This window comes from Lygodium microphyllum, chromosome 30, assembly GCF_053477565.2.
Source record: "Lygodium microphyllum isolate KBCC chromosome 30, Lygodium_microphyllum_v1.1.10, whole genome shotgun sequence".
Taxonomy (NCBI): domain Eukaryota; kingdom Viridiplantae; phylum Streptophyta; class Polypodiopsida; order Schizaeales; family Lygodiaceae; genus Lygodium; species Lygodium microphyllum.
This window is the reverse complement of record NC_141164.1, coordinates 71,416,664-71,429,926: the sequence shown is the minus strand read 5'-3', so window position 1 is coordinate 71,429,926 and position 13,263 is coordinate 71,416,664. Positions and strand designations below refer to the sequence as shown.

The 13,263-nt window shown below is 41.1% G+C and overlaps 1 protein-coding gene across 1 annotated transcript; it reads left to right on the top strand.

Annotated features, from left to right (window-relative positions):
* The first annotated feature begins 1,511 nt into the window (after nucleotides 1-1,511).
* POLA2 (DNA polymerase alpha 2) lies at nucleotides 1,512-7,809 on the top strand. The gene is made up of 16 exons (XM_087673195.1): nucleotides 1,512-1,799; nucleotides 1,929-2,004; nucleotides 2,952-3,083; nucleotides 3,180-3,588; nucleotides 3,842-3,937; nucleotides 4,090-4,169; nucleotides 4,281-4,356; nucleotides 4,446-4,616; nucleotides 4,765-4,869; nucleotides 5,045-5,140; nucleotides 5,227-5,319; nucleotides 5,413-5,454; nucleotides 5,529-5,570; nucleotides 6,737-6,864; nucleotides 7,039-7,165; nucleotides 7,286-7,809. Exons 1-16 carry the CDS (start codon nucleotides 1,727-1,729, stop codon nucleotides 7,490-7,492), a joined length of 1,953 nt encoding a protein of 650 aa, XP_087529321.1. The 5' UTR covers nucleotides 1,512-1,726; the 3' UTR covers nucleotides 7,493-7,809.
* Nucleotides 7,810-13,263: the final 5,454 nt, after the last annotated feature.

Here is a 13,263-nt window from a genome sequence, read left to right as displayed (position 1 = left end):
AAAGAAAACCTAAGAGAGAGAAGAAAGAGTGTAGAAGAGAGAAAGAGAGTGATGAGGAGAGAGAAAAACTAGAAGAGAGAGAAATACACAAAGAGAGAGAGAAATATACAAGGAAGAGGAAGGAAGCTATGGAAGCTATGAAGGTGAAGAAAGAGTTTCTTGATTCTTGCATGATAACTGACCTAACCCTCTTACATCTTAAATACTATTATGGTGATAAGTATTTTCCCCTTATTTTCTCGTATATCCCGCTCGTTACAAAAGCATTATGATAAATGCTAGTACCTTGACTTAAGGATAAGATGAAATTGACCCCTATAATCACATGACAATGTATCCCTATGCTGCATGGCCATAGGTTATTTGACCACTTGGATTGAAGCTAGGACCTATTACAACTACAAAGTTTCTCTATAGAGTCTTAGGTTGGTTACACACCGGGCTATGGATAGGACAGGAGGTGCAAAAATAGGCATTTGCTGTACTATGTGTCAACAGGTCATTGGATCCAATTTTCGCGGTCGGCAGACACTTCTGGGTGGGGGATCTCCTCCGTCTTGAAATTCGGGCGTGCCCAATGCACAAGAAGACAACATATTTATTCAAAAAGGGAATCGTGAGACTGACAAAAATTGAACCCCCACCAATCCCCACACATCTCAATAGTATTACCAATGGGCCAAGTCTCTTTTGGTGTAAGCGTTGGGTGCAGTTTGGTGTGTAACCAAATCAATGGACGGTTTGCACATAATCTAGTTGTCTGAGGCTGTGTGTAACCAGGCTTAAGATATGGTTGCTCCATAGAACTACTAAGTGATTAGCTTCACTTTGTTAATGAAATGATAGAGCACCTTTTTAATACTATACATCATTATCCATATTATATTTGAGTATTGTGTGCAAGCAAGCTAAATCTACTAACAAGATCCTAGTGCTAATTCTCCCAACAACAGTTGAGGGTTATGAACCGTATGCACAATGGTGTCACATCATGAGCTCTTGCAAGGGAGCCAGTCCATACTTAACATATTTTGTAGTTGGATGATGTAGATTGCAAATGCAAAGCCATCCTTAGAAGTTACATTTGAATTTTTCCGAAGATCTGGATGAATTGGATTGAAAACATGTATAGAAATGGTTTTAGCATAATCGGTGCTAAAGCATCTGTTTCAAGACGTGCTAGCTTAAGTAGCAGTGAGATGGTATGTTAAACCCATGATCGAGGGTTCTATTCACACAGGTGGTGGTGAAGGCACCTTGTATATTGTAAAAAGTGACCATTGCTCTAGTTGGCTGCGTAGTAAGATGGAAGTTGGAAAGTGATCATATGATTGAGTTGGTGGTTAAGGGTTTGGGTGCCCCCTTAGATCATAGGTATCGATGGAAGCCATGACATTTAATTAATGCATAATCCTATGTTCAAATTGAAAAGTGTAATTTAATACTATAGTTCTCCCAAAAAATTGGAATTGGGTGAAGTTAAACTTCGATTTTTCACGAACGTTGTTGGAGTGGCTGGGCGCCTACGCGGGCGATGTCGTGGGCGGTGACTGGAGGAAGACCTGATATGTTTCCCGCCAAAATGTGTCGGGAGTTTTGTCCTTCTCCTCTGGATTTTGGATGCATCTGGCGCCATAGCTAACGATCTCTCGATTCTGTGCTGCTAGAACAGACAGGCAGAGCCTTCTGCAATCGCCTGTGGCGTCTGTCCGTCTCACATCAAGAAATGGAGCGGGAGCTTATCGACGAATTCGCTGCAAACAACTTCGTGCTCGACGATCAAGAGGTCGCCAAGCAATGTAAGTTCCATCCTCTCATTTTCCGCTTCTCCATTAGCAAAGCCAATAACGAAGCCTCCCGCCTAGGGTTTCCGCAGGCTGATTCCTTTTGTTTTATTCCTTCCCCCTCGGGGTTTCCGTTTTGTGCAGGTGCGTCCCTCTGTGCAAGTTTTGGACTCGAGCCCCCCGAGCTTGTCACGCATTGGGAGCTCTTCTATCTGAACTCGTAGGTGCAGCTTCTTTTTATTTATTTTTGGCAGCCTAGATGCGTGGACGTTCTATGCCACAAGAACTTTTAGTGTATCAGATTCCTGTAGTCTTTCACAAGAAGTTTTAGACGAACTTTCCCTATAATCCTTGCATTGCAAACCAGGACAACGTTAAGAGCTTCTGCTCAGGAGGCTCCACATACCTAGCTAGGTGGTGTTGGGGACAGGGGTCTACTGGCCTGGGCCGTCCCTCCTGAGCAAACGCTCATGATGTTGAATTATGCAGGAAAGAACAAGGAAAAGAGTCCCTTTTTCCACATGGGGAAAATGTCTAAAACATCTTGTGTTCATGTTATAATAGCCATGCCATCATGAGCTCCTGCACGTAGTACCGTTGCTGTCGGGGAAATGAATGGCAGGCATAGTAGCACTGTCAACATCATGATCCCTCACAGGAGAGCAGCCCAATTCCTGGTCTGTTGCAGTTGGAGGATCCCTGGTTCTGCCCCTGCACTGCAACAGGCTTGGTATGAGGTATCTTTTTGTGGAAGCACATTGTCGGAGTTTGAGGAATGGGGATTCATGTGTCAAAGAACCTCAAACTTTCTTGGATATGCTTGTTCAAGCCTGAATTATGGCTCCTTGCATATGTTTGACCTTCCCTTTCTAGATCACTGATGGAAAAATACAACTTTAAGTGATTTTACCAAAGTTGAGCTTGAGCACAAGTATTTACCTCTGTTTGCAATCCATGCTTCCCTGACATGTTTTGGAAAACGCAGATTACAGTTCATTTTTAGCTTGCATGAGCAAGAGATTCATGTTATCAGATAAGCTGTACAGTACAGGCCTAGCTGCAATACTTTCTGTGAGAATTGAAGCGTTTACAGCAATTGTTGTTTACAGAGAGTGTTCAGTTGCATTTACCATCTGATTGCTCACAGCAGTTTTACTAATTTCCCAGACAGTTGGAAGGTGGGAAAGTTTTGGGTGCACAGATAGACAACTTTCGGCAATTCATTCAGAAAGAGCAACGGGATTCATATAGAAGACAACAAAGTGACTTTCACATCTATTCAAAGGATGATGTGGACATGTAATGCAAGTTGGCCTGCAGATAGGCTATCAATGTTTATAATTTTCTGTTGATTTCCTCAAGGAGGAGTTCTAAACTGGTTATGATGGCTTTCAGGTTGCTGCATGGTGATGATGAGGATGATGGTGAAAAGGATTTGCAGACACCAGTCCGCATATCCAAAAGGGCACATTCTGACTCTCCAAAATCTGGGACCACTATGATGGATGCTGATGGTATGATGACTGGGCCAAAAACACCAGGCTCGATAAGCAAGCCAATTCACCTTTCCAAGCACAGGCATGATAGCCCAGCCACACCATTTAGCCAAAGGTCAAGCAGGTGTACAGCCCAGTTTGTTCTAAACAAGCACCTTCCTGAAAGTTATGCTGATGATTCCCATCTGCAGTCTGATGAGAGCAACCTTATTCGACGGCTTCGACCAATTGAATCAACTGATCTGCAGATTGTAAATGCAGGCCCAAAAGCTGGTAGCCGCTTTATGCATGACCGCATTGAAGATAGGGTATGCATGGTATTCACAACTTGGTGTGGTGTTTTGATTGCTCTTTTTACTACTTGTACTGTCACTGCACATGTGTTGCTCATTAATGTGATTCTTTTAGATTAGTTTGAAGTTGCCTAAGCACCAGAGAGATATTTGATCCTTGTTATAAGAACAATCTCTTTTTTGTTTGGAAGTTCAAGCCATAAGAGTACTGAATAAGTGGCATTTGGTACAATGTATCTAGATCCACTTACAGGACTGTGTTTGACAGTTCAATGCTCTGGAAGCCAGAATAAAGAAGTATGCAGATGCTGTTGGTGAGCATGAAAGCTCGTCCATAAACAACCATGTTGCTGTTGCATCACAGGTTTAAAAAAGTCATTACTATTGAAACATGTTGAATTCAAATGAACACCTAAAGTTCTAGGATCCAAAGGAGCACTTGAAGTATATAACCAAATATACTCGTGTAGTACACAATTTCATTACATATGTTGACTTTTTTAAGAACAAATACAGGAAAAAACTCTGGTTGTTGGAATGATTTGCTGTGATGGGGAAGGCCATATAAATGACAAGTCTGTTCTACTCCAAGGAAGGTGAGGTTGAAACAGGATCTATGTTGATGCTACTAGTTTATAAAAGAAAGGGCCATGGAACAAATCTGGGGAACAAGTGCATGCATGGATAATGACTGATCAATGCTGCAGTGTTGAGCACTCAGATGGACAAAGAGTGCGACTTGATCTTAACAATGTGGAACAGTTTTCAATATTTCCTGGTCAGGTGCAAAGAGGTTTGTTTTGGAGAATGATTGATTTGTGAACTCGAGATTCACATTGCATCTAATAGCAGGTGTGTGATTCTATGCACAGATATTAGGAGTGGAAGGTCGCAATCCGAGTGGTCATTGTCTGGTGGTCTCACGTTTAGTTGACTCTATGCCAGCTTCTGATTTAAGCTATGATGCAGAAGCCCCCCAAGCTAAAAGACAGTCACTTGATGCTGATATTCCTCTGCAAAAGAAGTCTGACCATCTTTCAATGGTGTGTGTAAGCTATCCATTAGTTATTGTTTTAGATTGATGCATCTGCTTTCCTCCACAACTTTTATAATGTAACAGTATTTTTGGAGCTCCTTGCCATTGCATTTGATCACAGTGCTTTTCTGACTTGGGTATGTTGACATGGAAAGGTAATTGCAGCAGGGCCCTTCACAACAAGTGACAACTTGGCATTTGAGCCTCTTACAGAGCTCCTTAATTTTGCGAAAAAAAAGCGACCACACTTGTTATTATTGGTTGGTGCACCTCATGGAGATTGTATTTTTATGTGATCAAAACTTTTCAACGTCATCTCAAATGTCATGAAAATTTCCACTGTGATTTTGATAGATGGTCATTGTATTTTAACATGATCAAAACTTGTCAACCTTGTCTCAAATGTTGTGAAAATGTCCACTGTGATTTTGACAGATGGGCCCTTTTGTGGATTCAGAACATCCTCAAATCAAGTTGGGTGCTGTAGATAGAACTTTTCACCAGTTATTTGAAGAGGAGGTTAAATTACGGGCAAGTAAAAAACCTGTTTTTAGTCGCCAGAGATTGTGCTTGACACCTTCTAAGTTTGACTAACAAGTAGTATAAGTCCTTAACAGATTGAGGAATATTGTGAGGATGTAGGAGATGGTTCCAGAGTCGTACTGGTCCCATCTATTCGGGATGCACAGCATGACTTTGTGTTCCCCCAGGTATGCATGTTGCTGCTATGCTACTTCTTGACCTTATATTTAAAGAAACATTATGCCAGACTCTCACTCTGACTGGTTGCTTCCTTTCTGCAGCCACCATTTGATGCCTTCAGTTCTATAAACCCAGATCACCAGGTTTGTCCTGTCACAAAATGCAGTATATTCATGGCTTTTAGCTAGTAAAGTTGCATGACAATCTTATTCTGCAGATTACTTTGCTGGGAAATCCTGGACTCTTTGCCCTGAATGAGGTACCTTCTTTATGCACATTGCGTCCCCCGTAGGCTCTTACTTTTGAGTGTTAGTAAAAAGTTCATGCTTTGGTTCTAGGACATGCATACCCTTACAACAGTCACTGGTTCTCAAGACCAGAGATCCTGTTTTTGTCTGAAAGCTGCTTTGTCTGTGCTGTTCTGCTGAACTGCAAAACACAATTTTTGCCTGCTGCATGCTGTGGTGCAAAGTCCAAGCTTTTGTTAGATAACAGTAAGTGTTATCAATTGGCCTGTTGCTGAATGGATTCTGGAATCAGTCTAGAAGGGGATTGAAGAATAGTTTGAGTGAAAGGCGAGACTTCCTAATGAATGTTATTGTACTCTTGTACTATTGCTACATCCCAGCTGACCATAGGAGGTAACTAAAGATATAGAACTCAGTCACAAACCATATAGTTTACTGAAATGGGCAAAGCATTGGTGAGTACCTTTCTTTTCTTAGAGAAATCGGTCTTCAAATAATGGAGTTATGGTGCTTAAATGGTGAACTCCAGGAACCAATCTGCAAGAATTCCATGGTGGCACAGTGATGGGAACCAATCTGGAAGAATTCCATGGTGGCATAGTGATGAAGGCCACAGCGGGAAGGTTGTTGCTGTCTCTGTTGTAGTGTCTGACTCATCTGGTTTCAAGTGTCACCATGAAACATTTCAGTGCTAAGCCAGGTCCCTAGTGAAACCCCAAGTGAAATGCTGCTTTCACACAGGTAGCTATATCCACTGGCGCGTGCGTTTAGTGAGTCTATGTGCTTCTAGGTGCACATATGGCAATGCACTTGGATATTCTAATTTTGTACAACTATCCCATTAGTGCTCTTAAAGCTGTGTTACTAATGCTTATCCCATATGTGAGTCAAATGAAGAGCAGAATGGTACATGCCTAAAATTTTGGATGACCAAGAATTTGTCATCATTGAAGAGAGAAGAGGACAAAAAGGTAGGGTTCAGCTTCTTGGGCTGCTTCTTATGGTCATGGAGTACTTGATCATAATAGAATTCTATGGATAAGTTCTTGGGCTGCTTCTTATGGTCATGGAGTACTTGATCATAATAGAATTCTATGGATAAGTTCTCACTCTTTTAACATTCATATTTGTGCCAATTGAATGCGTTTTGGAGTAAAATGGTCATTCGTGCATGCAGGTAACCATTGGATGCTGTACAATGGATGTGCTAAGGCATTTGAGCAGTGAAGAGGCAGCTCGAGTTCCTGCAAACATGACAAGTGATAGGCTAGGAAGACTTGCAGCTCACATCCTTGGCCAGCGGAGGTCAACAAACTTTCCTAATCCTTCCATTGATTTGAGCAAGGAGGCTGGAAATGAGCTTATATAACATAATAATGCCAATGTGACAATGCCCTCTAGGATAAAAGCTCGAAGACACCTTTCTAATTGTTATAATTCCATTCAGACTCTGATCCCGACTTTCTATTTGTGATGCAGCTTTTATCCTCTCTATCCAGCTGCTATTGGGGTACCCTTGGATCTTTCCCTTTCGATTGGGTCCCTGAATTTTGCGTCACCGCCTGATATTCTTATTACTCCATCAGACTTGGCACCATTTGTCAAGGTAATGGCAGACTACTCGTATATCTCAAATTTTAGTTACACGCTAAGTGCCAATGCTTTGCTGAAAGCCGTATATGTTAGCTTTCTTGAGAATAGGAATTTGCTAAAGCAAATAATGCAGGTTCTACCATCTGATGGTTCCTTATCAAAGCTTCCCTTGTCAAGTAAGAAATCGCATGGGAGGAGCACTCTCTGCATCAATCCCGGAAGGCTTGCAAAGGGTGTGAACGGTGGCACCTTCTCCCATATTGTGGCTGCTCCTCTGGCCTCTTATGAGGGAAGGCATTGTTTAGAAGAAAGTGCCAGGGTCTCAATTATAAGAATATGAGACATTTGCTCTCCAGTAGATATTTGTACATTAATCATTCAACCAAAGTCTTCCTTCTTACTCTGATCAGTCTCCCATTAGCTAGACGATGTCAATAGCAGGCAAACACCTGCAAATTTGAATTGCAGTGTATGACAACGTCCAGTACCGGGCAATAACCTGCAAATTGGATTGCAGTGAATTTGGCCCTCCTGAACACAAAGACTGCATACATCAAGCATGAAAGATTTTGATGCGACATGTTTGGTGGTCTCTTTCTTTTTTGCATCTTGGTACTTTATACCTGCAAAATGGTCTCTAATTATAAGAGTAAGTGTTTGACTTAGCCTTAATGCCGAATGCTTTTGATTTTCTCAATATCCTTGGGCAAGAGACTTGCTAATGAAGTAGCATTTGAAATGTTTCCTTTTTTTTTTTGGGGAGAAGACTTGAACTTTATACATATGGTTAAAGGATGTATCCAAGGTTTGAACTCAGTCACCTCATGTGCATACCCACATGTGGCAGGCTAGGTCTCTGAAAGCATTTAAATTGCCTACTATCATTGTGATAGTACTTAATTGTTTGAAACTCTCCTAACAAATGTAGCCACTACTTTTGGGTTAATCTCAAGTAGGAAGCGCAATATTTTGTTTGCAATACATTCACTCTCCCTTTCCTGATCTACATCTTGATTATCCAATATTGAAGATGTGTTTGTGCACATGATTTTATCAAGGAGATTGGTTGCAACATCTTATGCTGTGTTTGTGTTTCTAGATTTGAGATACTCCAAATTAGGGAGGAGGGCATAGGCTTCCCCCCGAAAGGAGCTCTTTTTCATGTTATGAGGGTAGGATTGCATTGAATTATACATGACTGTAGAACTTGAAAGCATTTGTTTTCCTTGCTCAAAATGTGCTAGAGGCGAGAGACCTTAGGTGAATGGCATTGGACTAGGTCCCTTTCAAACTTGTACTTCAATTGGTGGTTGGTCCAATTTTGGTTTTATCTTTTGTTGAGGGTGAAGGAGAGTTCATTAGACTTGGACAACGGAAACAATGGGAACTTATCCAACTATTGAATTATGGGATTAAAAAGGAGTTTGGATTGGAGGGTTAGAGGGCATAACCCAACACTTACTGTTGACATGCTTAGCTTATTGTTGGTCCTAAACACGTAATCCTCAAAGTGAATATGTAGGATGGGAGGGAGGGAAGAGGATGCTTGCCCAAATATTTTTACTATGATTTCAAAGAAGGGTTAGATTTGGGTTTGAGAATTTAGTCAGTTTCTTGAAATCAAAACTGAGCTGACTAGATACTTGCTAGTTGAGTAGTATTTAAAGATGAAAGAAGGCAACTTTATGAGGGTAGGACTTGGCCCAATTACTAGATTCCTTGACCTTAAAAACTCTTGGCCTAGTTCAACAACACAATAGACCAATCCTTCCTATGGAGGAAGCATTTGGCTATCATTTGACAACCAACATGCCAACTATTTTTATAATGTAGGGAAGATTTGAGCCCCCTCGTCTTTGGGTTTGGTACAATTGCGTACTTGTATAGATTTTTGTCCCTAGTCTAGAGATAGTTCTTGAAAGTGGTATTCAAATTGTAAATATCTTTCTTAAGAGGGCTTTAGTGAGCTAGGAAGTAGATAATGTATAAAACCACAGAGCATTTGACCACCATGGCTTTACTAGCCAAGTAAAGCTAAAGACCATTAGTCTTTTCCATTTCGGATTTAAATCTTGTTCATAAGCCACTCAAGAATAACTTTAATAAGACTTTTGATCTATGTATTTGTGTTTTCCTATGATTCACCTTATATGTTGAAGATAGGTACAATTTGTTGAGATAGTGCCAAAGCTTTTGAGAGGCTCATTTTTCACTTTGTTATTTGTCATTTGCAAATTGATTCAATATAAATAGAGTTGTTAGGTAGGGTTATTGCTTGGAGCTTATCTTACTTAACTTGATTCTAGACAAATCATCCTAATACATTTGGACAGATAGGTAACATCAAAAGCTTTTGAGAAACTCATCATTTTAAACTATGCTATTTATGTCAGTTGCAAATTGATTCAATATCATTAGAATTGTTAAGTAGGTTTATTCCTTGGAGGTTACCTTGTTTCACTTGATTCTACGCTAATCATCCCAGTGCATTTGCACGTATACCAAATAAGAGAGGAGCCAAGGGCCATCCTTGCCTAATGGATCATCTAAGAGGGAGGGTGCCATTGATTGAAAGTCTAGCTCTAGCATTGCCAAAAAAAAAACCATAAAATACTTTATAAAAACTTTTTCAAAACCCATATCATTCAAGGATTGAAAGATGAAGTCCCTTTCCAATATCATAAAATACTTAATAAAAACTTTTTCAAACCCCATATCATTCAAGGATTGAAAGATGAAGTCCCTTTCCAATATCTCATAAGCCTTGTTAAATTAACTTTTGAGGAAAATGAAACATTGATTCACTTTTTGGGCATAATTCCTACCTTCCATAGAGAGATTATATGATCTAGAATATATTTTTGTGAGGTCATTTTGTTCTTTCCTTATCTAGGTGTCTGTTAGGAGGGGAAATTCTATTAGCTAGGAGCTTGGCAAAGTTCTATAAGGTGAAGTGAGAGACATGATGGGTCTCCAATAATAGACTATGTTTTCTCTTCATTTTTGTGAATCTTTAATAACACCTTCATTATGACTAATAAGGTAGGGTGCATTCATGTCAAAGTCGAAGGATAGGGGATATTAAGAAAGCTTAATCTGCACGGTAGAACTCATTATATAATCCATCAAACCTAGGCTTTTCCAAATTTAATAAGTAAACATGATATATTTGAGCTCTTCCTTTTCAAGTTGCTTTCAAGAACAATGCCCAAGGGACTAGACAACACTCTAGATCTAGCCGGACTAACCTTGGACTTGACTAGGGAATAAGAAGAAGTGTTGAATATGTTAACATAGTACTCTTAGAGAACCCTAAGATTTCTTATTCAATGGAAGCTCTATTGCTTTTTTTGTTTAGTAAGAGGGACACACACACACACACACACACACACACACACACACACACACACACACACACACACTCTCTCTCTCTCTCTCTCTCTCTCTCTCTCTCTCTCTCTCTCTCTCTCTCTCTCTCTCTCTCTCTCTCTCTCTCTCTCTCCCCCCTGTGATGCACTTGCACTCGTTCACTCACTCAACATGGCACAGAAAGGTAACATGATATGTGCGTGCAAGGTATACTCTTGTATTATTCAATCAAAGAAACGATACAACATAGGCACATCCCAAGACTACACCCCCATGACACCGCACATAAGAGGGTTCACCACTGGGTATAGGGAATCACATGTAGAGTGGAAACCAAGCAGGGCTCATAGTCACTACTACTCCCTATATAGGTGTTTTTGGTAGCAATGCCATAGTATAACTACCAAGCCCTTACACTCACCTCCACTTACTGGATTGCTGTCCTCAATAATCTAAGGGTAGAGGTTATTCGACTCATACGGGGTCTTAACATAGCTTTTGCTAACAAGCTGGTCAGTGTCTGCCGGTCTAGGACTTGAGACATTAGTGGGGTCTTAACGCAGCCTTTACTATCAGACTAGTTAGAGATGTCTGCCGCACTAGGACTTGGGGGTCTTAACATAGCTTTTTCTATCAAGCTGGTTAATGTTTGCCCATCTAGACAAATTGGGGTCTTTGGTTTATTCGGGGTTACCGTGTAAGTCCACCCTCGACTCAATTACATATGAGGAGTAGAGGCATTATGGGGCCTATGATGAGTTCCATTTGGATGACTCAAGGGACATTGGAAGAATTAGTGGGATTTTCCTTGAGCTAGATGGCGAAGGCATCTTGGCCATGTTCGCACACCTCCGCTTCTGAAATCTAAGTGGCTTCCTTGAGAGGGTGCCCTTTCCACTTGGTGAGGTACTCAAGGTACCCTTTGTGTTCCTCGCGCTAAAGGAATGCTTCTACTTCAAAGGGGCCATTGGAATGAAGCAATGGTACATGCCACCCCCATTGGTTGTTAGGGTAGAACTTGCGCAGAAGTTGAGCATGAAATGCATTATGAACACAAATACTTTCTGATAGGTCAAGTTTGTATGTGACTTCATTCAATACTTGAGTAATGCAGTAAGATCCATAGTAGAGGTGATTGAATTTGGGGCTCATATTCTTTGGGAGTGACCTATGCTTGGAGCTGATAAGGACCATGTCTCCCTTGGTAAAGAGTACTGCTTTTCACTTCTTGTTGGCTTGTTTTGTCATCATGGTGATTTTGCTTTGTTCTAGGCTCTGCTTAGCTGCGGCATTGTGGTCTCTCCATTTCTTCAAGAATTCTTTCGCATCCTGATCTTCAGCCTTGGCCACTCCTGATGCTAAGGTGAGGGGTGTGATGACTTCTTTTCTTGTGGCTAACTCAAAGGGTGTGTAGCCTGTGACGGAGTGGATTGAGCTGTTGTAGTGAAACTCCAACACATTGAGGTACAAACCCTAATCCTTTTGGTCCACCTGGGCGTAGCTCCTGAGATAGTCTTCAATGCCTTGGCTGACTTGCTGTGTTTGCCTATCTGTCTTGGGGTGGAAGGATGATGAGAATCTCAACTGTGTTTCCAGGGTCTTAAAGAGTTCCTTCCACATGTCACTCATGAATCTACCATCTCTATTTGACACTATGGCTAAGGATAGACCATGTAGGTTGAAAACATGCATGAAGAAGAGGTGGGCTACCTCCTTGGCATTCAATGGTGGCTTGGCAAGTATAAAGTGAGCTTGCTTTGAGAAATAGTCCACCACTACAAAAATGATGGTATAACCATGGGATTTGGGAAGCTCCACAATGAAATGCATGCTAATTACATTCCATGGTTGGCTAGGTAGTACTGGCATTGTAGTTGAAGTAAGCATGCTAGCTTAGAGCGTGGTGCCTTCACAAGTTGGCACATAGGACATGTCTTGATGTAGTCTATGAATTCTTCCTTCATGTTGGGCCAAAAGAATTGCTTTCTGAGTACTTCAAGTGTTTTGCTTTGTCCCTTATGTCCACCAAATTTTCCATCATGCACTTCATGTAAAATGACTTTCTTTAGTTCCACACTGTTGGGAATGTACAATCTTTTTCCTACAAACGGAATTCCCTCCTCTAGGGTATACATGCCATGCGGTGTCTTGTCAGCTTTCACCTCTTCTATAATCTTGTGCATGTCTTGGTCCTATTCCAAAGCCTCCTTCACTAACTTGGGGGAGTTGTTGGTGACCACACTAATGGCTTTCAAATCAGTTTTGCAACTTAGAGCATCTATTATCTTGTTGGTGGATCCTGGCTTGTGTTTGATCTCCAAGTCAAATTCTGCTAGGAAGTCGAGTCATCAAGCTTGTTTGGCAAATAGCTTTCGTTGGGATTGGAAGTATTTGAGGGAGATGTTGTCTGTGAAGACTACTGTGTGTTTGTCCTGGACATAATGCTTCCATTTTCTAAGACAGTGAATGACTGCGAGCATCTCCTTCTCATGTGTGCTCCATCTGGTTTCGACATCCGTGAACCTCTTGGATTCATAAGCTATGGGGTGGCCCTCTTGCAATAGCACACCCCTAATGCCATAATTTGATGCATCTCTAGATATCTCGAAGGGCTTGGTGAAGTTGGGTACTTTAAGGATAGGGGTTTGACTCATACATTTCTTCATAAGCTCAAAAGCAGCATGCTGCTTAGTTCCCCATGCAAACATGTTATCTTCTTTGGTGAGGTGGGATAGTGGTGCG

What these genes read in the sequence shown, in the direction of transcription:
- POLA2 (XM_087673195.1), top strand. Translation starts at nt 1,727, where the DNA reads ATGGAGCGGGAGCTTATCGACGAATTCGCTGCAAACAACTTCGTGCTC. An exon ending in ATGACCGCATTGAAGATAGG is followed by an intron (nt 3,589 to 3,841) that starts GTATGCATGGTA and finishes TGTGTTTGACAG; the next exon opens with TTCAATGCTCTGGAAGCCAG. An exon ending in GACTCTTTGCCCTGAATGAG is followed by an intron (nt 5,571 to 6,736) that starts GTACCTTCTTTA and finishes TCGTGCATGCAG; the next exon opens with GTAACCATTGGATGCTGTAC.